Genomic DNA, 27,398 nt, shown 5'->3' with positions numbered 1-27,398 from the left:
TTTTACATTTTTTTTTCATTAAACATTTTTTTTAATTTATTTAGGTAAATTATTCCTTACCCATTTAAGAAATAAGTTTCGTTTCATTTTCATTTCACTATTCGCATATACTGTTTTTAAATCTTTGTCTTTTCATGACTTTAGATGGAAGGAAATAAAAAAAAAAAGTATGTCTAAAGACTAAAAGAAGTTGAAATGGTATTTGAAGGAAGTAAAATGGATAATTTTAAATAAATGGGTCAAAAGATAAAGTTCATATAAATAATAAATGAATAATTCACCAAATTCTTTAATCGTATAAATTGTTCAAAATATCCTATATATATATATATAATTAAATTGTGTCTTCAAATATGTTTGATAATTAATTTCGAAGATATATATATAATTTTATTATCCTTAAAATACAATTGTGTCATAATAACAAATATTTAAAATTGTATGTAACTAAAACCATTCTCTTGAAACAAGATAGACAATGATTTAGATTTTTCCAACTTTAATGGATCGAGTAAGATTTTAATTTTGGATATAGTCAAACCCATTCCTAAGCTGTCTAATTGCCACCTCCATCCTTTAATATATATATATTTATTATAAAAAAAATAACATTTACTGCTCTAGTGGGAGTTAGGTTACTGATAAAGAAGAGGAGTTAGGTTAAAAGAAAGTAATTAATTCTGATAAAGGTATTTACTATTTTTACAAAATACCGAAAAGTTATAAATTTTCTGAATATGGGTGATTTTATTTTAATTATAAGGAACAATTAGTATCTCTTTTGCTGAAATGCAGGGACCGATTCCAAGAAATTATGGTACGGTCTCCCTGACACAATTTTTTCTCCGGAACATCGCAACTAACTACCACCCTGTTCCTAATTCTTGGTTGATTTTTGATTGCGTCAAAAACAAAAATGAAAGATCCCTTATTTTTTATATATTTTATTTTATTTACCTAATCCCTTTAACCAACAAATAAAGGAGGAGTAAATTTTCAATTTTTATATTTATATTTTTCTTTTTGTTTTTTTCTTTTGGGGCATGGATTTTGCTTCTTTTTAAAGTTGGAAGGTGAAGCCATCTTCCACGTTCACCCGCCGCCTGTAACAAGAACAGCAAGAACAGGAGACATAGAGAGAGAAAGAGAGAGGGAGAGAGAAGAGGGTACATTTTGATGCTTGTTAACCGTAGAGGCAACTCAAAAAGCATCTTCTTCATCTTGATCAAAGTCCTAACCTTATACCCTTTGTTTTTCCTCCCATTTTGTGTCATACACACATAATTAGACACATAACTATCCTAACTACACAACCCCTCCAACTATTGTCCCATTTTTGGGTTGATTGAGCCGTTTTTAGAGGCAGCAAGAGGGTGTTTCCCTCTCTTTGTTGGGGGGCTATAAAGAGAAAGGCTTTGGGGCCAAAAGGGGGTTGGTTCCCAGAAAAGCAGTGAAAGGAAGAACCTTGTAAACCCCGTCATTGTGAACAAGGTTCCTCATTATTCTCTCCCTTGTGGGGTTCTTCAAAGTTCCCACCTTTTTCTATTTTTTCCCATTTTCCTTTGCTTATGATATCTATGTATGTAGTAGTAATGTCATATTACCTATCTAGCTATCTTATCCGAACCACCCCACTTACTAGAAACCGCCACTCTTGCATTGTTTCTTTCTTGTACTGTTGTTGTCATCATTCTTAGTTTTATCAGAGGGCTAAAAGGGGTTAGTGGTTCTCAGTATAAGTAGTGGTGGTTGTACTTGAGTAGTTGTATTATTGGAACTACAGTTGTATGTGTCTGTTTTTATGGTCCTAGGTTGTGTTTTGGTGGTTGTTGTCTTCTCATAGTGCTCATTTTCAGGGGTTTGTTCTGGCTTTGTGCATTGGACAAGCAGCAGAGTACTAGTTTCACTGACCAACTTAAAGGGTGGGAAAAATGAAGTATGTGTTGGTGACTGGTGGTGTTGTGAGTGGACTTGGGAAAGGAGTCACTGCCAGCAGTATTGGCCTGATCCTCAAGGCCTGTGGTCTTAGAGTTACCTCTATCAAGATTGGTATTTTTCTCGTTCTTATTCTCCCTTGGATTCAAAACTCTCTACCCTTCTTCCTAATTCGGGAACAGAATGCAGTTTGTGTTTTTTACTATCATAAGTTTGATTGACTTGCTGAATGGCCAACTTCGTCCGGTTCCTTGGACTACTTGAGGTTCTATTTGAATGGAAATGGTTTTGTTGAAGAAAAAAGGGGTTTATTTTTTTTATTTACAAAGCCACTGATTTCATATTTTTATTCTCTTGTTTTTGGAGGACTCTTGATTCTCCTGCATTGTGTTTCTTTCTCCTTAGTGTTTTCTTCTTTTGTATTTTTAAAGAAAGTAAATTCAATTTTGTGCAGTGTTTCACTTCCCTCTTATAAATAATTAAAAACCTGTTTGCTTTTATTATCATGTTATGTAAAGTAATGAATGCTATTTTCGCTATTTTTATCTTTGTTTTAATTTTTCCATCATTTGCAGACCCCTACTTGAACACTGATGCGGGAACAATGTCTCCTTTCAGGCATGGGGAGGTTTTCGTCTTAGATGATGGTGGAGAGGTAAGNAAATGAAAATTTTCTACAACAAGATGACAGTCATTAGATTTTTTCTTTCCTTCTAAATTCAATGGAAGGTTGAGGTTGTATGTTATGTTATACTTTCCCCTGCTCTTTTCATTTTCTCATTTTACTTCATAAGTGCAAGCTAAAACTTTCTGACTCGTAGTAAAAGAGGATATCTGCAGTTTGTTTTCCTCTGAAGTTTTAGATTGCCATTTTCATTCTTTTTTTTTTTGTTTGTGGAAGGTTGACCTTGATCTTGGGAACTACGAACGATTTTTGGACATTAAATTAACTCGCGACAATAACATCACTACTGGAAAAATTTATCAGGTGAGCACACTGCCTTTAAAGGGTTTATTCTTTACTTTTGAAGAGGTGAGCCAGATGTTTCTAATTGTTTTGTTTTGGATGTTTATAGTCTGTTATTGAGAAGGAGAGAAGAGGAGATTATCTTGGAAAAACCGTACAGGTATGCTTAGTCTTTGATTCTTCTTCCCCTTTGAAGCTATTTGTAATTGTTGTTGGTGCCTTGGTTTTTCATTTTTGTTTTTTGCTTTATTTTTAGGTAGTTCCACACATAACAGATGCTATCCAAGAATGGATAGAACGTGTGGCAAAGATACCAGTTGACGGGAAAGAAGGGCCAGCTGATGTTTGTGTCATTGAATTGGGTGGAACTATAGGTAAATAATAGTCAGAGAAAACTTTCAATCAATATTAAGATAGAACTTTTTCAATATTATATTTCTATATCCATTCAATTTTTTCCCATATTTAATTCTAAAGATCATGGGTTAGGTGGAAGTTGAAAACTAAAAATTGAAAATGACTTATACTTAGCAAACAGTGGGAGAAAATAATATTCATATTCATATTTTCCGTACTGTGAAAACATTAGAACTATATTCTAAGGCAACCACCAAGTTTCTTTTCACTTGGTGGTGGGATCGGCTATATTTTAAAGCAACTAATTTAGAATGACTTTTCTTTCATGCAGGGGATATTGAGTCCATGCCTTTTATTGAAGCACTTGGCCAGTTTTCATACCGTGTAGGTAATGCTTCAAATCTCATACTCTATTGATTCATATATCTTAATTTGATTATTGGCATGCTTCACGAAACTGTCTTGCTAACTATTATCTCTTTTTGTGTAGGCCCTGGCAACTTCTGTTTGGTTCATGTCAGCTTGGTTCCTATTCTTCATGTCGTTGGTGAACCGGTATAGTTAACATTTTGGCAGTGGAGCAATTTTAATTTATTTATTAGAAATAAATGTTAAATACAACATATTCAAGTAGAGTGTAAAATTGAAATTTCAGAGTTTCTAATTTTTGGTCCTAAATAAACTGAATGGAATATTGTTGCTGAAACATTCAAGTGATATGATCAATACTTATTTGAATTATTCTACTCTGTAGAAAACAAAGCCAACTCAGCACAGTGTTCGTCAACTTAGAGGATTAGGTTTGACCCCTAATCTTCTTGCTTGTCGCAGTTCGAAGGTGTGTTTCTTCTCTTGTTATTTTTTATTCTGTGGTCCATGTAATAATGATTAAAAAAATCTGTTTGTATTGTCCTTTTACCAGGAACTTGATGATAATGTCAAGGCAAAACTTGCTCAATTTTGTCATGTGCCGGTAATAAGAAATTAGTTATGACAACTTGCATTTTTCTTTCACGAAACTCTTGCATGTATTCTTAAGACAAGCTTTTGTATGTGCAGCTGTCAAACATCCTTACTCTCCATGATGTTCCAAACATTTGGCATATTCCTTTGTTATTGAAAGTAAGTAATTCTATAATCTTCTCGAAACTCTTCTGTGAAACTCTTCTGTGACACTTTTCCAGGATTGCTGGAACCGTTTTTATGCAGTTTAATTTGTTAATTTCATGGTTTTGATGGTTTTTCTTTTTTTCTTTTTTCTGTTAAAGTTGAATTTCATACTTTTGCATTTGAAGTGGTTTAAGTTCATGCAATATCCTAAACTTTTTCCTTTGAATTTATCTTAACAAATAGGACCAGAAGGCACATGAGGCGATCCTGAAAGCATTAAACTTGCTAGGGTTGGTTTTGCAAACTCACTCTTTTATGGTGTTAACCCCCTCCATTTCCCCATAAAGATTCCTAATCCATTATGGTTTTCTAAAATTGTGGTTATGTAGTAGCTGTTAGTTAAAGTGTTTGGGTCTTCAAACTAATTCCTTTATCATTTACAGTGTTGCAGCAGAGCCTAATTTGAAGGAGTGGACTGCAAGGACAAAAATTTATGACAGATGTGATGAAACTGTGAGTGGCAGACATCTCAAATATGTATCATCTAAAGAAAAAGAAAAAGCATGTGCATAGATATTTATTTATCTTAATAGTGGCCAATGTGGAGCTTACAACCATTGTTACGTGCCTCAGGTTAGAATTGCAATGGTGGGAAAATACACAGGCCTTTCAGATGCATATCTTTCTGTTCTGAAGGTAACTTACTCCTAGTAACTGAACCCTTGTATTTTTTACATAATAATTTCCTCCTTTTGCATTCTCTACAACTTTTTTATTCAATATGCATACTGAAACATAATTGTTAAACTGAACCCTGGTATTCCATAAGCTAATGTAGTTGTTATTTTGTGAAGGCACTTTTACATGCTTCTGTTGCTCGCAACCGAAAGCTTACCGTAGACTGGGTTCCGGCAGGGGATCTTGAAGAAGCTACTTATAAAGAGGTGATTACTGATCTATCTACTGCATTACTTATGTTAGTTGACCTTTTGGTTTTGGTTTTGCTTTTATGCAACCCTCTGACGATTGATTAAAATATATTGCTGTAGGATCCTGAGGCATATAAAGCTGCATGGAATCTTTTAAAGGTATTCCTACTATTTAGACTAAACATATTTATTCCATTTTTAGATCTTTGATATTGATATATATGTTAAAATCTCATATAGTGATATATTATTTATTAGTTTTCTGTAATTGGACTTATTCTGCAGGGTGCTGATGGTGTTCTAGTTCCAGGAGGTTTTGGTGATAGAGGAGTGCAAGGGAAAATTCTTGCGGCTAAGTATGCTCGAGAACATAGTGTTCCATTCCTGGGCATTTGCTTGGGGATGCAAATTGCTGTCATTGAGTATGCACGATCTGTTCTTGGTCTGCATGATGCCACTAGCACAGAATTTAATCCTGAAACCAAGACCCCTTGTGTCATATTTATGCCAGAGGTATATTCTCTGATATATATGCACTGCATATGTTGATAACATCGTTCCTTTTGAAAACCTAGTTAATCTGGTTTGTATTTTATGGATAGGGCTCAAAGACTCATATGGGGGCAACTATGCGGCTTGGTTCAAGAAGAACCTACTTTGAAGTTGCTGACAGCAAATCTGCAAAATTGTGAGAATTTAGAACCAAACTGAATGTGGTTTCTTTACTTGGTTTTATTTTATTGAAAATTTTAACACGCCCGTTGTAAAAGTATTAATTAAAAATGCTAATTTCTAAGTCTCAATTATATATTGAAATTGCATACATGTGATTATGGAATTTGGAATTCTTTATAGGTATGGCAATGTAAGCTTTATTGATGAGCGACACAGGCATAGATATGAGGTAAATTGTGTTTGTAAAGGGAAACTTTCTTTATGGCTGAAGAGCAATGGCAGGCACTAAAAATCATTGTTATGCTGTACAGGTTAATCCTGACATGGTATCACAGCTAGAGACTGCTGGTCTGTCTTTTGTAGGAAAAGATGAAACTGGGAGGCGCATGGAAGTGAGTCTTTAGTTGAAATTGTGTATAATGGCGTGAATATTAAGATTTGTGCAAAATTAATAATTGTAATTCTGGAAATTATCTCCATGAGTGCAGATAGTTGAATTGCCTAGCCATCCTTTTTATATTGGCGTTCAGTTTCACCCTGAGTTCAAATCCAGACCAGGAAAACCTTCTCCCCTCTTCTCAGGTACTTTACTTTCTTGAGTCATTTCCCATCTTTTTTTCCCGTTCAAATGTACAAATCGATGTAATGAGCTATTGATTCTGCTTTTCTAATTTTGGTTGGCAATCCTGTTGGTTTTTTTCACATGTCTGTCTTATGAGGGTTGAAATGTACTTGGTATACTGCATTAGTTGAGACTATTTACATCACCACCATCAGAATGAATCAAATTTTTGTTTCTATGTTTAATATAGATTGTTGAAAAGTTGTAGTTCATTTAAGTTTTTACGTGAAGCATCATGTTTGGAATCTATGTGGAGGAGTAAATACCCTTGTTTCCATAACAGTTACGTTCTTTATATAAACTAAATGATGTTGCCGCTTCATTGACAAAACAGGACTAATCGCAGCAGCAAGTGAGCCAAGGAAGAAGGTGCCAAATGGTTACTCCAAGTTAGCTACATGTAATAGACACTCACCAAAACTGAAAGCACACCAAAGTGTAAAGGGCTTCAAAGCACCAAATGGTTCCTTGAATGGTGTATATACCAATGGCAATAGTGTGTATGTGGATGGTAGTTGTTAGTCCTAAAGTCAGTGTTTGGTGCATGCTAATAATCATGGTATAACTAAAATATCCAAGGGCGTTCTTTCTTGTCCTCGGTGGCTTGTACAGTTAGTGAGTGGATAGGTCTTTTAGTTAGGGACTTGTCTTAAGCATGAAGCAAATTTTGAGTCTAACAGCTTTTGTATTTCCTAGTGCGGTTGTGCTATGGTGTGGCAGTTGCAGCCACCATTGCTATCATTCATTGGTCAGATATTGGCCCAGACTTCACTTAATCAGGCCAAATATTTGGGCTTTGGTGGCTTTTAAGTGCTGTTTAGGATTTTTCATCTTAGTATACAAGCTGAAGGTGTAAGATTACTTTCAACTGAGTGTTTTCTTTTGAGTGGCCATTAATGTAAACTCTATGTTATGATAAACATTGAAGTTGAATTTTGTTTGGTGTAATTTATTTGATCCTTTTTATTTCTTCAGAAATGTTATTTATGCAACAACTCACAGCACATCATGTAATTAAGAGAGAAATATGATGCGTCAGAAAGAGAAGCAGAAAGGATTGTATAAAATTCTCTGAGTAATGCTACTTCTGTTTCTTGAATGTAAATCTATTGATGAAGTTCTAGACCATTGATAAAGTTCTGGTAAAGCAAACATTAACGTTTACTAGCAAGACCATTCAAAATAAAATTTAATGAAGGACTGTTCAGTAGTTTTTTTCCATAAAAATAAATATACAATGACTCAAATTTACTTCATGAACTCCAGTCATGTCACATACTTTCGTAAAGAAATGAAACTCTACTAGGCTACTTTAATATAGACAAGAGAAATTGAATGTTTTACTTTTTCTCTTAAAAGTCTATCTAATTTGTGATATACAATCATTTCCTCTGTATCAACATGTCTTTAACAGGACTAAAAAAGTGTCTGCATGTTTAGACAGTGAGGAGGATTGGAGGTGCTGCACAGTTTTATGTACAGAAAAATATAAAATAAATGTCCCCTTTTGTAATCACACTGCAAAACATATGAAATATACATGTCTGTTGAATTATAACATCTTTTTTGTCTGAATAATTGGCAAATGAGGATGATTCTTTCTAGGAAACCAGGTCATGCATGCTGGCTGCTATTAGACTGCACAATTTCCAAAAACTGTTTTCTACAGAAGGCATTGGACCCATCAGAGTTCCTACATCACTAGGTTTCTAACTTCAACCACTAGTACTACTGTTCTGAACACCAAAAGGTACTGTGCTGAGAGATTCTGAACAAATAAAGAAAGTATCACCATGACCATCATGAATAATGTAAAATTTTCATACGTTGAACATAGACTCATGCAGGTTCTTTGTTGGATCATTTGAATGCCATGTGATAATTGGCCGAAAGCAGAAATGCCATGTTATTTTGTTTTCTTAATTGTAAAACTATTCTCTGATCATATTTCATCATGTGAATGTGTAAGTGAGTAGGACAAAAATAAAAATTATTTTTGAGAATCTGGTGTCAGACTTTACAATTATAATCCTTCGTTCACATGAATTTGTAGCTATTATCGTCCAAAACCTACACTGTAGAAGCAAAGCAACAAATTTCAACAATTGGGTGTCACACTTTTGTACAGAAAATTCTAATTAGCATTAATCAAGTAAATTTAGTTTGCCACTGTATGCTGGATTCTTAAAAGTAAGATAACTTATTTTAATGCAGTGATTATTGTTTGTCTTATTTTGCACTCCATGTCTTTTGAACTTTATGTAAAACTAAATCAATGGATTTTCCTTTCAAATTAATTATTCAAAAAGAAACTTTGCTTTTCTTAACTTTTTTAGTCAATGATCATATCTCTTCAACCAACATTGTACACGTTTTTTTAATAAAACAAAATTAAACGTGTTGAATGAAAATCTTTTTATCAATAAAGCTAATTTAAAAATATTTTAAAACTACTAACAAGTTGTTAGTTTGAGAGGCACTGGATTTGATCCTTTTTAAATAAGAATGCCTGTGAATTAAAACATATATAATTATAATGATATAACTTACTTACAAGTATTCATCCAAGTTTTGTAACCAAGATTAAGATTTTCTTAAACTTTCATATTTTTTACTAAAATAATTTTACATTGTCATCTAGTAAAAAAATATTATTAATTTAACTTTTTAAATAATTATTCTTTTAAAAATATTTTTTCATATGGTTACAAAATGATTGATGTGTCTTAAGATCACACTTCTAACTAAGATGTCATAGTCATCTCCTACATAAGATTATAAAATAATATATTAGAAAGTTGGTTTAAACTTAACTTAACTCCATAAAACCAATTTGTAAGGTGAGGTTGCACCTCACCTATATATATTATAATTTGGCCTTATCTCTAGTCGATGTGGGACTTCCAACAAAATAATTATTGTAACATTTTCTACTTTTAATATGACATTTTTACGTAATTTTCAAACAATTAAATACTTTTTTTTATATAAAAAAAAACTCATCTGTCTGGCAAATACCTTTTTAATCAAGAGTTCATCTTGTAAAGTTTAGGTGATGTTTGCTTCCAACACCATAGATTTTTACTTTAGTATTGGTGGAACTTCTTCCGCTAGAAAAAAGAATAATTTTTATTGACCTTTTTTTTGTTATATTAAACTATAAGGAAAAAAAAAACATAATTTTTGTTATATTAAACTATAAGAAAAAAAAAAGCATAATTTTTGTTATATTAAACTATAATTTTTGTCAAGGTTAATTTAATTTGTTTTGTTTATATGAATTTGATGATTATGAAGGGTCAACAGAACTAGTATTTCAAAATTTAGACAACTTTTTCTATTTTTAATAAAAACAGAAGGTAGGTTTGGGCAATTCTTTTACTTAGAACCGATTAATTCTAGTTTTTATGAATATGTTGTTTTTGCCAACAGACATTGTAGAAGTCCAATTAAACGACAGTCGTTGTTGATTTATATATATATATATATATATATATATATATATATATATATATATATATATATATATATATATATATATATATATTTGTTAATTTTGAAGAAACATGAAGCCACAAGTCTAAAGATGGGAAAATCATAATTTTATTTCAATTTTCTATTATTTTAAAGAAAACATTTATTGTGAATGTTGTCTTTTCAACGAGAGTGATGTTAAATATCTATTTATAGTTATTTCCAATTCTTACAAGACGATATTATTATCTTAAATGGTTTCGAAGTCTAATGTTTTCTTATACACAAGATCCCCAAAAGAAGCGAGTGTAGAGCATGTGGGAAGAGATATTATAGATCATATATTTCAGATTTTTAGAGAAGATAAAACTTAGAAGAAAGGTATAAAAAATATAGATTGCTTACTTGTTCTGCACGTTTAAAAGTATGCATTGTTCCAATACATTTTAGTTTACATATTCTATTCGTTGTTTCTTTAGTATAGATTCTTATTGTTTTTCTTTTTGTATAAATCTATATTAGGCATTAACCATACATTCAAATAATATACAAACATGTATTTGCATTAGCATTCAGTTTCTTTTATTTTTTAAAATTCATTTTCTTTCCCTACTTAGTTTTAGTAAATAAAGTTTAGGACTTAATTCTACAATTCTAGTTTAACAAATATCAAGGTCACGAATTAGATCCTATGTTGCCCCTATCCTACATTAGTGAGAAATTTAGGTTTGTTGGCATTGAGGCAACAAAAAAGGTTGTTCAACAAATGACATCCCATGTTGTCATGCAATTGCAACAATGAACTACTCAAATGAAGATCTAGAAAATTTTATACCAACTTGGTTCAGAAGATCCGCATATGAAGAGGCGTATGTCTCTATCATTTATCCTGTCAATGGCCCCTTGCTATGGGAAAGACAAGCTTCCTTGATGTGCTGCCACCACTTATTTAGAACTTGCTTGAGAGGCCAAAGAAAAAAAGAAATTTGGAGGCATGGGAGTTAACTAAGGATGCCACCCAAATGCATGTTGGTGGCCACAAAAAGAAATGTACTATCTGTCGTCAACTAGGACACAACAAAAAGAATTGTCCTTTACGTCAAAACATCACACAACCAACACAACCATCAAAACCACAACCAAATATCCAATCTCCCTTACCCTCACAGCCAACATGTCCCTAATCCTCTTAGCCACCACAACCAACACAAGAGTCCATTCCACATTTAAGTCTAGCAATCAGAAGAAAGAAGTTAGATGTGAGAAGAAAACTTTAGATGTCAATTTGTTAACTTTTGATGTATTTTAAACTTATATTAAACACCTTAATTATGTACTTTGTTGCTGATATATTTGGATGAACTATCTTAATTATGTGCTTTGGTTGTCATGCAATTTGATGAAGTTTAATTATGTACTTTGATGGTGCACTTTAGTTATGTATTCATGACAAACACTTCTCTTACTATACTATGGCAAATATCTTTCATGTGTTTTACGTTGATATCCATTTGAGACCAAAGTATACAGTTTTAAATTCAAAAGGAAAAATTAAATTTAACATTCCATAAAGAAAACAGATTCTTCACTCTAAACACCTGAACGTAAACATTGAAATTCACCTTCAAGGCTGACACCCCCCTCCCCCACAAAGCCCAATGACATTTTGGCTCAATAGGTTAAACGCATCCTACAAACACATGGTGTAGCAGGATTCTTTCACATTTGTATATTGCCTAGTACACCCTCACTAATTTTACCTAACACACAAGTCGTCCCTACTCATTATATTCCTCAAATATTCACCCTCTTACACAAATACTCTCAACTTTTCTAGAAATCGACATCCCTACCACCTTTCGTCGTATGGATCACCAAATCCACCTCCTTCCCAATTCCTCACCAGTCTGGGTACGTCCGTATCGATACCTCATTTCCAAAAAGCAGAAATTGAGAAACAAATTGAGGAGATGTTGTCTAATAGCATGATAAAACCTAGCCATTGCCATTTCTTCCTCCTTGGTCTTACTTGTCAGAAAAAAAATAGTAGTTGGAGATTCTGTGTTGATTTCAGAGCCCTTAATGCTATCACCATCAAGGACAAGTTTCCCATTCCCACAATCGATGAGCTCTTGGAAGAGTTAGAGGGAGTATCATGGTTCTCAAAATTGGATCTACAACAAGGCTATCATCAAATTCGCATGTCTGAAGCTAGTATTCCTAAAACCGTTTTTCGTACGCATCATGGACATTATGAGTATATTGTCATGTCGTTTGGGCTTTGTAATTCCCCTTCAATGTTTCAAGCAACTATGAATGAACTATTAAAACCAGTTATGCGTAAATTTTCAATTGCTTTTTTTTATCACATACTGATTTATAGCAAATCCTTGGAGGACCATATTCAACACTTGGAGCTGACTTTCTAACAATTGACACAAGGCACATTTCATTTTGCGTGGGTTTAAGTGTTTGTTTACTTAACAAAAATTTGAGTATTTGAGGCATGTGGTTTCCGTAGCTGGTGTCGCACCAAAACATTAAAAAATTCAAGAAATGTTGATTGGCCTCCTCCTACCATGATCAAAGAATTAAGTGGTTTTCTAGGGTTGACCGGATTTTATAGGCGATTCATAAAAAGGATGCAACCATAGTTTCTCCCTTGACAACACTTTTAAAGAAGGATGCGTTCCTATGGACCAGTGAAGCTCAAGCCGCTTTTGACACCTTGAAGAAAGCCATGATTGAAGCACCAGTCTTAGCCTTACCCAATTTCGACTTACCTTTAATTTTGGAGACAGACGCATCTAACGTAGCCATGGGAGCAGTTTTGATGCAGGAGGGTCATCCGATAGCATTTCACAGTAAACCACTTTGCCCAAAGCTCATGCGTTCCTCTACATATGTCAGGAAACTTCATTCCATTATAGCTGCAGTTAAGAAGTGGCACCAATATTTACTTGGGCACTCCTTTATTATCCTCACAGATCGTCGTAGCCTCAAAGAGTTGATATCGCAGGTTATCCAAACACCGGAACAACAAGTTTATTTATCAAAATTGTTGGGTTTCGATTATTCCATATAATATAAAATAGGGAGGACGAATGTAGTGACCGATGCTTTGTCCCACCCTTTTGATTTTGGGGACAACCATCTCTTTGTTCTATTTATGCCTCGTCTCTTATGTTTGGAGGAACTTCACAAAGCTCTACTTACGAGTCTTGATTTTGTTCAATTGTTTAAAGATGTACAGAACAACCCAAATGTTCAAGAGCACTACAACATCCACCAAGACCTCTTGTTGTATAAAGGAAAAATATGTCTAAACCGCGACAATCCCTTCATTTCGGTATTATTGTAGGAGTTTCACAAAACTCCACTGAGTGGGAGTGGGCATACAGGGGTTGCTAAAACTTTATCGAGGCTCCAACATAATTTTTATTGGAAAGGCATGCGTAAGAATGTTCAACAATTTATTGCTCACTGTGCAACTTGTTTGCAAACCAAGTACGAAACTAAGCGACCAACAGGGTTGTTACAACCCCTTTCTATTCTAGTGGAACAATGGGTTGACTTGTCCTTGGATTTTATTACGAGTTTGCCATTTTTCCAAAGATATACAACCATTCTGATGGTTGTTGACCATTTTTCGAAGGGGGCACATTTTGGAATGCTACCCGCACACTTCACCTCCTTTAAGGTCGCACAACTCTTTTTGGAAATGGTCTATAAACACCATGGATTCCCTCTCGCAGCTTGGTTTCAAATCGAGATCCAATCTTCATTAGCAAATTTTGAGAGAACTATTCAGATTGTGTGGCACCAAGTTGCACATGAGCACCTCCTTCCACCCTGGAACTGATGGCTAGATGAGGTTTTAAACGAGGTCTTAAAATAGTATCTGCATTCCATGGTTCACAACAAACCTAATGATTGGGGAAAATATTTGGGTTTAACAGAGTGATGTTACAATACCAATATTCATTCAACTATTGGAATGTCTCTTTTTTAAGTCACGTAAGGGAAGGAGCCTCCTTCGATTCCCAATATTTGGTGGGCTCCTCATCGGTGGAGGCAGTTAATTATCTACTTTCAACTCGCCAAAACATGTTGATTGCCCTTCGAAAGAAACTCCAAAAGGTACAAGATCAGATTAAGGAAGTTGTAGATGGCAAGCGGCGGAAAGTGGAATATTAAGTTGATGATTGGGTATATGTACGGTTGCGACCCTACGACTAGAATTCTATTTGAGGTTCAGCTTATGAGAAGTTGGGCAAGCATTTTAACGGTCGCTTTAGCATACTTAATGACTTGGACCTGTTGCTTACAAGCTAGAGTTGCCTTCAAATTACAAAATTCATCCAATTTTTCATTATTTCGTGCTTAAGGCTCATCTTGGTCCTCTTCCTGCTCATTAAGTTGATTTACCAGCTAGTTTTGGTATAATGGAAAAGATTGGCCCCAAAACACACCACTTGGGAAGACTAAAATGAATTGCAGCTGAATTATCACCTTGAGGACAATGTGACTTTCCTAGAGAACGGTAATGATAATAATTCAGGCCCAAATGAAGGAACCAACACTATCAACTAAGCCAATGTAGTAGTTGACCCAATGATGTCAACAAGGGTTCACAAGATGTCAAGATATTTAGTTGATTTCAAGCTTTGATTAATGGGAGGTATGAGTGAGGGAATATTTATTTATGATATGTCAAGATTTTAGTGAGTTTATTATGAGTTTATTATTAACCATGTTTCTGTTATATAATTACTTGTATGGAATGAATGAAGTAAGAAAGAAAGTTTCCTCTTTTCTCTGTCACCAATTTTGTAGGAGGATCCTTGACCTCAAATCAAGGCTATTTTGTCTATCATACCCTAAGTGTGATTTTTGTGATATTTGTGTGTAATGTCATAGTTTTTGTGTTCCATTGAGTAAAGGTGATCAAGAGAGTACATATTGATATCCAATTCAATCTTTAACACTTGCGAGAGGAAAACTCAAGTATGGTGGCATTGCTGGAACTTTTGGAAGGTGGAAAAGGGTGTTGCTGAATGGATTTGTCTTCGAACAAAAGGTTTCCATGGGATGATGACTTCATCAAAGAAGCTTGATCTGTCGTGTGAAAGACAAATAACATCGTTGAGACTGTGAATGACAAGTGAGTGTGGAAGTCCCAAACATGAAACCTTTTGGAAAAGTCTTAATTTTTCTACTGTTGAAAACAATATCACAGAACAGATTTTAAATTATTACAAAGATCTATTTATAATATTAAATATCTAACGTCATGCTAACTTATTTTGGAGTATATTTATCTAAAATGTTTCTGGAAACTACAATTCAGGAACTTTTTAACACATTCTGAATAATATATCTAAGAAAGTGTAAGGATTTTAAAACATCGTTTTTTTTTTCCTTTGTAAAAAACAATTAAGGAAGTGACGAAATTAATTGGCTTACATTGTCCTTATTTTCCTCTTTAAGCATATCTTCTGTAAAACCCTTCCTATGGAAAGTAGTGCCCAACTTCCACTATTCCTTGCATCTTCAACCTCATAAGTTCAACATTTGAACCTACCATTAAGAATTGAAAATTCAGCTTCTTCAACCTCAATGTGATATATAGCTTCCAAGGTTATTTCCACTCATGGCTATCGTAGAAGTCAAGGTCTAACCATACCCTCTTTAGAGTGATGAAGTAATTGAGCATCCTTTCTCTTCCTTGCTTGATTTCTCCAATTTACAAGTTCACCATATGGAGTTTTCGGTATATGTTAACTAATCATTATATCTATAGTAGTGAAATTAAATCAATTATATTCATTAATAGAAATAGAACTGAATCTACATCTTAACATCATATAAATCAAAACTAATGTTCAATGCAATTGAACCATGTTTTCTAGAGATGGTAAGCACTGAAAGCTCATAGATTTGTAAATTTTAAGGAGGACTCGGGTCTAGTAGGTTCAATGTACCAATTTAGCTGTTCATTGTCAGAATCAAATGTGGATATGCGTAAGATCCTTTCGTGGTAATCATACAAGGATGACCGGTGGCCTATGCTGACATATGTTATGTTTGCTGCTCGAATCTTTTGGTACAAATGAACCTGCAAGCCAAAGCATAGCAGCAAAATGAACTTCAGCAAAACATCAACATGGTAAAAGAGGTTAGTTCGTGCAACAGTACTTTCCAAGAAATTTGATGAAAAACTATTTGACAATAGCTGCAATGTTTTTTATCCTGAGTAATTTCCAATGTGTTTTAGCTCAGAGTTTCTATTAAGAGCTAATAATTTCTATTTTTTATGTGTTTTTGGTCAGAGTTTCTACTAAGAGCTAGTAACTAGTAATTATATAGGCTGATGTCTTGACTCTAACATCATAATTGTCTTATGAAGAATGCAGAAGACCATTTACTGGATGAGTCCATGTAATGTTAAGACTGAATTATTCCATGTCATCTAGTTGGTTAATGCACATATGCCGATATAATCTAGCACGTCTAATAGCTAGAACATCTACCTCTCGTAAACTACTAGTCGATAGTTCTCTTAACTGTTTTTTTAACAGTTACTTTGTTGTCCCTAATTCTATGTATAAAGTCTTGTTAAACTCTTTTAAAAATGTTGTATGATGTGTTTTCCGTGTATAGAATATTTATAAGTCAATTTGTTACTTTCATTCTTTTGTTTCTTTTCAATATTATTTGAATGTCAGGAATATCAAAAATTGAAATATGACCACCAAATTTGACAATGAGAAGTTCTCTAGTGAGAATGACTTTGGATTATGGAGATCAAGATGTGTGTTATCTTGATACAGCAAAGATGTGTTGATGTCATAAAGGGGAGGCGAACATGTCAACATCTTTGTCTCTAAAGGAGTTCTTCCATGATTTGGAGTCAAGGTGGAAAATTGTAATGTTTTCGCTCTAAAATCATGATTGCCTTATGAAGAGAACAGAAGACTATCTACTGGATGCTTCTAGTAGTGTTAAGACTAAATGGTTGTTTGTCGCCTAGTTGGTTGATGCACATTTTTTGTTATCGTCTAGCATGTCTAATAGCTGGATTGTCTACCTCTTGTAAACTCATAGACAATAGTTGTCTTAAATATTTTTTAATAGTTCTTCTGCTGTCCCTAGTTCTATAATGTTAAACTCTTTTAAGCATGTTGTATGATATGTGTCATCTGTGTATAGAATCTTCTATAATTTAGTTTCTTCTTCTATATTGTTTGAACCCAACACATAGGAACAATCATATTCATGCATGAGTGAGAATGTTGACTATGGTGCACAGAGGTAAGAAAATGAAACGTTCTACATTTTTCTTCTTGGGGGGGGAGGACATCTTCCATATTATATGAAATATAATAAACGCGTGATACAGGGAAGTATGCTCAATTTATTGAAGAAGAAAACCTTCCATATCATACTTCAAGTGAACTTAGAATCCAACAATACCTCATTAGCTTCATCAAGTGCACTAGTAGATTCATCGAGTAAAGCCAATTGAGGCTTTGAAAGCAAAAGACGAGCAAATGCAAGGCGTTGCTGCTCTCCCAAGGAAAGAACACTAGACCATTCATGTGTTGAATCTAAACTGAAACGAGCCAATAAATATCCAAGGCGGACATCCTCTAACACCTTTATCAGTTCATCTGTTGTTGGCTTCGTAGGCCTATCATTTGCATCCTCCGACTTTGCCAAGTTGGTCAAGAAAGGAAGTGCATCTGTAGACAAATATTTATCACAATGAACAAAGCTTACACAATTTCCAGCAAGACTACTAATAACATCTGTATAAATTAGGAAGGACTTTTCTATTTAATTAGATTTTATAATAGTATTTATTATCTGATTAACTCAGCTTTTCAATACAGTTTGGAGAAAAATACCCTCGAGAAAAAAAAATGAATTATATAATTTCACAAATGAAACTTGTTGTAACCTAAAAGTCTATGCTAAGAATTGATAGTTTTTATTATGTTTTTTTACTTGATTATAAAGTCTGGATTCTATTCAAAAGGGTAAACACATCCATAGCATAAGTAGATGGACCTGGGTTGATCCTAATGAATAAAGGGATTAATTTTCTGGAGAACAACAAAGATCAACTGTCTGAGAAGCAGCTAACATGGAATTTAAAGGGACCGTGTTTGCAAGATTCTGGACAGCTACAGCTCCCTTTAGTGAGGCTAATGAAAGTTCAATTTCAAGAGATGCTTCTTTGATAGGCTTGCTTAGCTGTTTACGAAAGATATATCAATAACTATCTTGTCTAGCAGTCAATTTTTACGGTTACATATTCAAAAGAACGTAGTTAATAACACCTGATGCTTAACAATCATATAATTTCCATATTTCCTATATGTAAATTATCTTTTAAATTAAGCCTTCCTTTCATAGAGCTTATGCCAATAAACTACAAGAGCATTTTTGGTATTCCTGCAGGAGAAATATGTTCTCATCATTTCAGCACCACCTATGTTGTGCCCACAACAACTCCGGTAGTATTGTTTGTCTGAAGTCTCCCAAATTGCAATAAAGCAAACGAGATTAGAAGCTAAGGGCATAAAAAAAGACCTCTGTTTTTCATATTAAAAAATATTGAGCTTATATAAGAACCAAAAGCAATACATTTAGGGGTGGGAGGAAGAAATTCATACTTGTTTGCTTTGTACTATCTGACATAGGAACTACATCATTGGACCAGGTTGGATAAAGTAACTGCTGACGAAGAGTACCCAAAACCATATACGGTCTTTGTGGAAGGAAAAAGATTCCAGATTTTCTGCTTATGGATTTTCCATGTGCTACATATGTGTCATGAGCATTATTTGGAGAATTCACATCTGAACAAAGGGATTGCTCAGGATATCCTCCACCATTAATATAGTATGTGATCTTTCCGGTTCCAGTTTTCCATAGACCAGCCATAGCTCTTAACAAAGAAGTCTTGCCACTTCCACTTGGTCCCATTACCTGTTAAATTGATTATATTAAAAAGTGTGCATTTGTATAGACCTAGTGTTATTAACTTAACAATACAATCTTAAAATCAACATGTTCGTGAGAGATGATGAGCAAGACCAGACTTATCTGAAGTCGGTGAAAAAAGGAAGCAAGAGAAAGGGGTAATTCCCCCCTAGCCAGAGAGAGATTCTCTCTACCTTAAACTAGAAAATTAGTGGCAAAAACCCTCTCTACTCCCACTATTCCTTGCAACAAACTTGGCTAATTACATCTCTCCTTAACTAACTCCTCCCAACTAGACTTTTAGGCACTTGGGCTTTCAAATCTAGACTTTAAAGGCTTTAATGGGCAGCTCAGGAACCATTTGGCCAGAATTGCAATCAGAGGCGTCAGTGGATATCTTACCAGTAAATTATCTTTTTCCTTGATCGTCAATGACAAGTCTCTAATAAGTGTAGATTCACTTGGTGTCTTCAGAATCAAATCTTCTACCTCCAGTAATGTGCCAAATTTTTCTGGTGGAGTAGAGCCATTAGATTCCAATGCAGATGAACTCCTAAAATCTCTGTATGTAATTTGTATGTCTTCCAATGTATCAGTAAGAGATCTGGAGCTGCTTCTATCCAAAACATCATCGAATTCCCCTGCATTTGCAATACAACATTTATTAGTTGGTAGTGTCCATTACATGAAAAGGAACAAAGCTAGCCTGTAAACATAAATGAACAAATGAGATCTTCAGATGCATAAATAAAACAACAGATGGAACAGATAATTACTTCAAAGAAAGCAGAGTATATCTACTAGCAAAATGAGCTGCAGCGCAAAAGAAGATGAGGGAGAGAAAGGAAAAATGAAGGGTGGAAAGTAACATAGATAAGGGCATTGGTTGATTCATAAATAACATCTTTAATACATTGTAATACTTTTTTTTTTCTGGGATTTTTTATTTGTGTTTATTCAAACATAACCATAAATTCTACCAAAATGGCTTTCCCTTTTTTCTGAAGAGTAAAACTTCATAGTTCATTCACTTATGCTCATATCCTTCATGATATCTGCATATACTAAAATGTATACGGAAAGATAAGGGTGAAAGGATGCTGTACCTAACCGATTAATAACTGCAGAAAAAGCACTTATAGCTTGAAACTGATACACAATGAGAGAGAAGTCACCAAGGATATGATTAAAAGCAGAAACTGACTGATTGATGACACCAAACTCAATTTTTCCTGAGAAGAACATGGGGGCAACAACAGCAGCAGGAAGAACTTGAATAACATAGCGGTAGCCATTGGTGAAGAACTCCAGATTTCTAGAAGCAATCAGCAATTGCTGTAAAGAAATAAAAGTAACGCCATTCATCATTAAGGTATGACAAGTTAGAGGATAAAACTGCATTGTGAAACTTTATAAAGAAAAACAACTGATGCTGTATCAAGGTTAAGTTCGTATTTAATAGAGTTTCCTAATTCCCAAAATCTGGTCAGCTCTCTTGGCTGTATATCTTTCAAATGACTGTCAGCCACCTATATATTGAAGCCGGGATAATCCATAGAGATCTAGTTTTTCAATCAAGAAAAAGAAAACATGTAGAGAAGCATTCTTTACATTAAATGCTGATTATGTTATGATATCAAGCAATATATGAGTGAGAAATATATGCAATATAACTCAACAAACCCATTGGTCTGAACATAGATACCGAGAGCACAACGTACAAATATTGTTTTAAAAGCAAAAATGGTAAATATAAAGAAGAAATATCTCACAGTCAAATTTTCGAAAGCACTTTTAAAGCGCTGCAGAAGAAGTTGCATTTCACTTTCTTCACCACTATAAAATGCAATTGATTCAGCATTTTCCCGGACCCGTACAAGTCCATACCGAAAGTCTGCTTCTTTTTTCTCTTGCAAGAAATTTAACTTCACCAGCCCCTGACATTATCACAATTTCTGGTTAACAAAAAGGGAACTAACTTAAAGGCCATTCAGTTATTAGGGGATAGGTGGTAGATTTCCCTGACAATTTAAACTATCACTAAAATATAGAAAAGGTCATTACCCTTCCAAGGAAAACACTTATTGCTGTCCCACCAATTGAGTATACGAGAAGAACAACGAAAAGTGGAGGATAGATTCCAAACAAGATGTTACTGAATGAGATTAAGTCCACAGCAGCATTAAAGAGTGTCAAGGAGAAAGCAAGGGATGTCCCAGTGAAAGAACTTAGATCATCAACAATTCGCTGGTCTGGATTATCAATGATTGACTGTGACTGAATTTTATAGAAAGTTTGATTACTCAGATAGCGATCCATGTAATAACTTGTCATCCAAGATCTCCATCTCAAAGAAAGAGTTTCTCTTGCATAATCTCTCAATACGAAAAACTGCAATGTAATGACGATTAAGGTGAGAAAAATGTGCAGATTATTGGAAAAAGGGGATGGCAAACAAAATACAGTACAGAAGACATGCATTAATCTTGTACCAATTCACAAAAGAAACAGAAGGACATGGAAAGTCGGGGTAATTGCGGATTTAGTAAAACCTTATCAAAATTGTTATCAAATAATAGTCATTTATTTCCCTTACTTTATTTTCCCTCTTTATTTTAGCTAAAATATTCATGTACGCTTTACTATGTTGAGAAATCCATTCATTTCAATTAAAAATACTGACTCAGCAGAAGAAATGACTCCGATTGAAAGGAGACTACTTCCAAAAGAATCAAAGAATGAAAATCATTTATGTGTATTGTCCAAGTTCTCATATGACAAATAAGAACATGAAAAGTGCAACTTTCAAAACCACGTCTAGGCAAATCCATATACCATGTGATGCGTGAGTTAATTCGCTCATTCATTCTTGTTTCTTTCCATTTAAGAAGATGGATCATATGACAGTATACATCAGTCTAAGAATTAAAGCAAAGTATAGCCGAGCTATACCTAAGAAAATGCAGCATTGTGCTCACCGGGATTCCTCCAGCAAAACCACCCAAGTAGTATAGTAATTGCTTCGTGAATTGCTCTTGATCCTTGTCTTGCATTAATAAACATAAACAGGTTTAGTTCCTTGTTGCCACTTCATACAACAGCAAACATATAACGAAACAAGAAACAGCAGAAAATCTCACACGCAAGCAAATACTACATGGTAAATGGAAGATAAACAAAGGTGGCTGTGTCCACATACATATATATACATTGCTAAATATTTGCTTTATGTATTTCACATAATTGCATGTAACTTTATATTTCTGTTTCAGTTTCCTCAATAATTTCATAATTTTCGGTTATTGACACTTTTACTTGAGGAACAGGAAGTATGTCAGTTACTTTTACTTGAGGAGCGCGTATCTCAGTTACTAATAATTATCTCTTAATTTTCTAGTCTGTTTTGGTCTTTCAATAATTATAAATCTAAATGTCCAATAAAATATTATATTCCTTGCTTTCAGCTCAAAATATTCCAACGTATTATGTCGCTTCCCTATCTTATTTTTCTGCCATACTTCCAGCACACATAAACTTACTAGCAAGAGCATTGAAGAAGTCTCTCCCCAAGAAACTGAAGCCTACACTGATTCCAGTGGTAGCCAGAGTGAGAGCAAAAACACCAGCAAGCTGCAACCTTGCTTGCACTTTGTCATCTGAAGTCCAGTAAGGAGCTGCCACCTTCCAGAACCTTCTGAAAAGCGTCTGCAGATCAGGACTTTCACCCTGTGCAGCAACGATACCATCACTCTCTTCTTCCACTTGCTTGTATTCCTGCACTTCCAACAAAATTTTCAAACTTTTAAACACTATTCATCGACCAAACCCTTTACAAATTCAAAGAAGAGATGTAACGGTAACACGTTCTTTCTAATCCAATCTCTGCCTCTTAATGGTTAAAATATATTGAAAATTACAATATCACCATGGAGACCCGTTTAACATTTTCTAATTTCCAATAAATTTCAACCTATGATTAAGAATACAATCAAAACAGTGTATTGTTTATCCAAAGAAAAAGCAACAACAACACAAGTATACCTTATCAGGATCAGGTGGCAATGGAGCCTGTGCGGCAGCGGAAGAAGAAGAGGAACACTTGCCCCAATTCTTCCTAATGTAAAGCCCCCCTCTGCAAATGGGCAATGGAGAAAATGGGGTTAACGTACCAAAACCAAGATGAAGTTGAACATTATGACTTGATAACGGAAGCTTGGACTTATAGGTAGAGGAAAAGGTGAAAAGAGGGCATGCTTGTTGAAACAGCAAGATCATTTTTTTCCTCTCTGGGTATTCTTAATTTGGCCCAAAGCTATTATATGTGCATAATCAATGCTTGGTCTCCATGTTTATTCTTGAAACTCAATAGTCACAACATCGTGGGACTCTTTGGGCATGTATGGCTTCTGAGAATGAAATAGTTTTCGGATTTGTCGTGTTTGAATGTCACAGTGAGTAGGATTTTGTTGTCTTTGTTACGATGATTGAAGAGAAAAATTTGGAGCCGCATAGATTATTAGTATTATTATTGGGAATTATCCTTACGGTAGGATTTCTTGTGATGCACATTTTGCCACGCACAGAAGCAAAAATAGGGTAGCTATAGAACCAGAGAGCCAAATTAATTACAAACACTTTCGTTAACAAACACTAAATATATTATTAAGAGTTGATTATTAAAAATATAAACTATTAAAAATAAGAGTAACTATTATTATTAATATCATATATGAATAAGTATTTCTCATTATTGCCAATATATTAATATTTTCATATAGCTACAATTTAATATTTCAGAGAAGATATAAAATGTTGTCTTCTCTATCCCTAAAACACCTATCTTACTTTTGTGGTAATTAATCTTAAGTCTTAATACCAGCTCAAACCATCTCAACATGCTTTCTACCATGATATTCTTAGTCTTAGATTGACATACAAATATTGTGTAATCCGTGAACTGCAACAAATTAACCCCAATTCCATTATTTCATATTCCTACATCTTCAAGCAATTGTTTCCTAGGAGTCTATCTCACTATTCCCACTAAACCTTCAATTACTATTAGGAATAGGAATCAACTACTACTAAGAATCAGAATGGGATTATTATGTCCCCTTGTCTCAAATCTCTTATGAGTTTAATTTTCCAAATTGGACATTCACTAGTACAAAAGTTGTTAATGATTCCAAACAAGGTTGTATCAACTCAATTTGTTTGCTATCAAAATTTAGTCTACCCATCATGTAATACAAAAGTTAAATCTAATTGATAGAAAAACCTATTCTACCTGTCATGTAATACAAAAATTATCAGCGATTTATGTTCTTACAATTTATCTTTATTATTGTTTTTTTTATAATCTACTTTTGTTATCATCTCACTTTTTTTTTATTATTAATCTCTTTTACTACTTCATAAGAATACTATCTAACACCTTTTGGTTAACATTTTGGATATAACCTTTTATAAGATAGAAGATTGTGAGCTCATAATGTATAGAAGTAGAGGAATGGTGTTAATAAAGGACAACATTGCTTTTAAAAGTCGATTGGACATTACTCAACATTTCCTGAGTCTCACCGGTCATAAACAATAGAGAATCATACTTTACAAAAAAGTTCAATCAAATGTTTCTTTATGATATATGGATATCATAGGATGGACATACATTTCTTGGGAAGTCACTATAATTCTTTTACGTTAAGGTGGTTAGGGAAGCATGGGTCAAAAACATTAATCAACAAGAATAATAAGAAGCAAGTCAAAGAGAAAAAAGTAGCAATCGGTCTAGAGGTTGGTGGATGGTAACTATTCAGGCTGTATGAACCTTAAAATTGTTTAGGACAATTCAAAGGTAGTTATTTAGGTTTAATTTGAAATTTGAGTTCAAATATTGTAGCGGTTTCGAGAAAGGTTAGAAAGTGTAAATAAATTTACTTTTTTATAAAAGTAAGAAATTATGTAACAAATAATACATTTTGAAACACTGCAAACAAGAAAAATGGCTAAACCAATATTGATCATTTCAAGTTACTTTATTATTCTTGGTAATTTACTTTCCTATATAAGCTAATTTGATTTATTCTAGTTTTATTTCATTTCTATCAATCATTACATTACTATTTGAATTTAACTACATTTACTTTTCACTTTATATTTTTATGTTCGAGATTTGTTTTGAAAGTTTATGTAAGTAAACAATCAAATTTATTAAGTGTGTAGATAAACCTCTTGCATCAAACCCACAATTTACTTCTTAAATTAGTATTGTACATTGATACTAATACATAGACAAGTGTTGTACATCGATACTAAGGCGTGAACAAGTATTGTACATCTATATTAAGGTGTGAACAAGTGTTATATGTCGATATTAAAATGTTATACGTCGATATTAAGTGCTATACATTGATGCTAAGGCATGAATAAGTGTTATACGATGATACTAAGGCGTACTAAGGCGTGAACAAGTGTTATACGTCGATACTAAGACGTGGCAAGTGTTATACGTCGATACTAAGGCGTGACAAGTGTTATACGCCAATATTAAGGCGTGACAAGTATTATACGTCGGTCGATACTAAGCTGTAAATAAGTGTTATACATCGATGTTAAAACATGAATAAGTGTTATACGTTAATTAAACAAGTGTTGACAAGTGTTATTGTTGTTGATATTAAGACATAAACAAATGTTATATGTCAATGTTAAAACATAAACTAAGTATTATATGTTTAAACAAGTATTATATGTTTAAGACATAAATAAATGTTATACACGTCAAGACATAAAAAGTATACAAGAAACAAGTGTTATACAAGAATAACTAAGAACACACAAGATATAAATGAGAGATATAAATGATAAAATTAAAAAATCAAATATTTGCTAAAAACTCACATCATATATATTTAATTATCAAAATGAATTTTATCCATTTATATGTATTGAACAAAATATTTTTGTAAAAGAAATACTTTTTTTCATTTGAATATATGTTCAATGTGTTATTCACTTTTATTTCTTTCATTTTATTTCTTTCATAGAATTATATATTATCAATTGTATAAATGGATACAAATCCACTTATTTATCTTAATATTAAAACCTATCCTAACAATAAATAAAAATAATCTATTTATTTATGTTAGAATAATAACAATGTTTTTAAAATATTATATTATAATGTTTTTAAATTTAAATTATTATTTAAGATCTTAATTTAAAATATTAGTTACTTTTAAAGTGATATTTTTAAGATTTACTTAAAAGAACATTAATATTATTTACTTTATTCCAATATATATATATATATATATATATATATATTGAAATATGTAATTAAAAATCCATCTCGAATCATCCTGGTGGGAGAAGGAAAAACGATCACTAATAGCATATATAAACAATTCTTCTTGAGAATAGAATTCCAATTAAGTATGAATAATCTTATTCAGTATATTTTTTTATTATTATAAAATTCCATTCAAGCAAACAAATAATCTTATTTAATATTATTATATTATTATAAATGTGTTGTTTCAATTTACGTATGTTTTATGTTTTGTGAAATTGGTAATATGGTCAGGGAAGAAAGAAAAACAAGAAGTGTGGGATTATTCAACAAAAAAGTTGGATAGACATATACTGTAACTTTGTGCCTAAATATTAGTTTTAATTTCTTTGGATAAAAGGAAAATTTGTTTTTTGGTATAAAAAAATTTATTCCATAATATTGAGCCGATAAAAAAAAAGTAAAAAAATAGAAAAAGTAAAAAAGTATCAAGAAAAAGTAAAAAAAGAAAAAGAAAGTAATGGATTTAGGTCATAACATCAACCTCTTCCGTTTTATTCCATAAAACACAAAGTAGAAGCAAAATAAGTAAGGAAAAGAGAAATGAGTTCCATGCAGAGACAGAAAGAGACATAAGAAAGATTTAGAAGCAGCAGCATCATGGTTTTGGTTTATGCATTAGCCTGTGCCTGTGACTCCAAGATCTTGTTTGTCTTCCTCTTTACCAGCACCAAAGACAGGACCACCTTTTCCAGCAGGATCACTGACCTTCTCCTGCAATTTCTCGACCTGAATGGAACCTTGATCCTCCCTTGATCGCAACTCAGTCCTCGTCCTGTTCTCTCCTCCTACTGACTCATATATTGTTGCTGTCTTTGACCCTTTTGGTTGTGCTCCTTGTGCCCCAGACATGATACTTCTATATATGTGATCACACTCTTTTGATCGTTTTTCTGTGCTTATATTTCACCTTCACATATATATATATATATATATATATATATATATATATATATATATATATATATATATATATATATATAT

The 27,398-nt window shown here is 33.3% G+C and overlaps 3 protein-coding genes across 3 annotated transcripts; 1 reads left to right on the top strand and 2 right to left on the bottom strand.

Moving 5' to 3' along the window:
• Nucleotides 1-1,057: 1,057 nt before the first annotated feature.
• On the top strand, nucleotides 1,058-7,565 carry LOC106762417 (CTP synthase). Its single transcript, XM_014646318.2, has 22 exons — nucleotides 1,058-1,491; nucleotides 1,857-2,049; nucleotides 2,511-2,590; nucleotides 2,837-2,923; nucleotides 3,012-3,062; nucleotides 3,159-3,276; nucleotides 3,591-3,647; nucleotides 3,750-3,814; nucleotides 4,014-4,097; nucleotides 4,182-4,232; nucleotides 4,319-4,381; nucleotides 4,613-4,659; nucleotides 4,813-4,882; nucleotides 5,003-5,065; nucleotides 5,224-5,313; nucleotides 5,419-5,457; nucleotides 5,584-5,811; nucleotides 5,901-5,986; nucleotides 6,154-6,202; nucleotides 6,285-6,365; nucleotides 6,462-6,555; nucleotides 6,930-7,565. Exons 2-22 carry the CDS (start codon nucleotides 1,932-1,934, stop codon nucleotides 7,115-7,117), a joined length of 1,809 nt encoding a protein of 602 aa, XP_014501804.1. The 5' UTR covers nucleotides 1,058-1,491; nucleotides 1,857-1,931; the 3' UTR covers nucleotides 7,118-7,565.
• Nucleotides 7,566-15,875: 8,310 nt separating this feature from the next.
• On the bottom strand, nucleotides 15,876-23,581 carry LOC106762191 (ABC transporter D family member 2, chloroplastic). Its single transcript, XM_014645956.2, has 10 exons — nucleotides 23,102-23,581; nucleotides 22,600-22,834; nucleotides 22,039-22,106; nucleotides 21,125-21,451; nucleotides 20,833-20,997; nucleotides 20,167-20,395; nucleotides 19,463-19,701; nucleotides 18,751-19,066; nucleotides 17,546-17,814; nucleotides 15,876-16,187 (listed from the first exon to the last, which is right to left on the bottom strand). Exons 1-10 carry the CDS (start codon nucleotides 23,333-23,335, stop codon nucleotides 16,002-16,004), a joined length of 2,268 nt encoding a protein of 755 aa, XP_014501442.1. The 5' UTR covers nucleotides 23,336-23,581; the 3' UTR covers nucleotides 15,876-16,001.
• A 3,272-nt stretch (nucleotides 23,582-26,853) lies between these two features.
• LOC106761773 lies at nucleotides 26,854-27,338 on the bottom strand. Its single transcript, XM_014645342.2, has one exon. The coding sequence runs from the start codon at nucleotides 27,264-27,266 to the stop codon at nucleotides 27,033-27,035; it is 234 nt and encodes a 77-aa protein (XP_014500828.1). The 5' UTR covers nucleotides 27,267-27,338; the 3' UTR covers nucleotides 26,854-27,032.
• Nucleotides 27,339-27,398: the final 60 nt, after the last annotated feature.

Source organism: Vigna radiata, chromosome 5 (genome assembly GCF_000741045.1).
Source record: "Vigna radiata var. radiata cultivar VC1973A chromosome 5, Vradiata_ver6, whole genome shotgun sequence".
NCBI classification, from domain to species: domain Eukaryota; kingdom Viridiplantae; phylum Streptophyta; class Magnoliopsida; order Fabales; family Fabaceae; genus Vigna; species Vigna radiata.
This window is presented reverse-complemented; position numbering and strand designations above follow the sequence as displayed.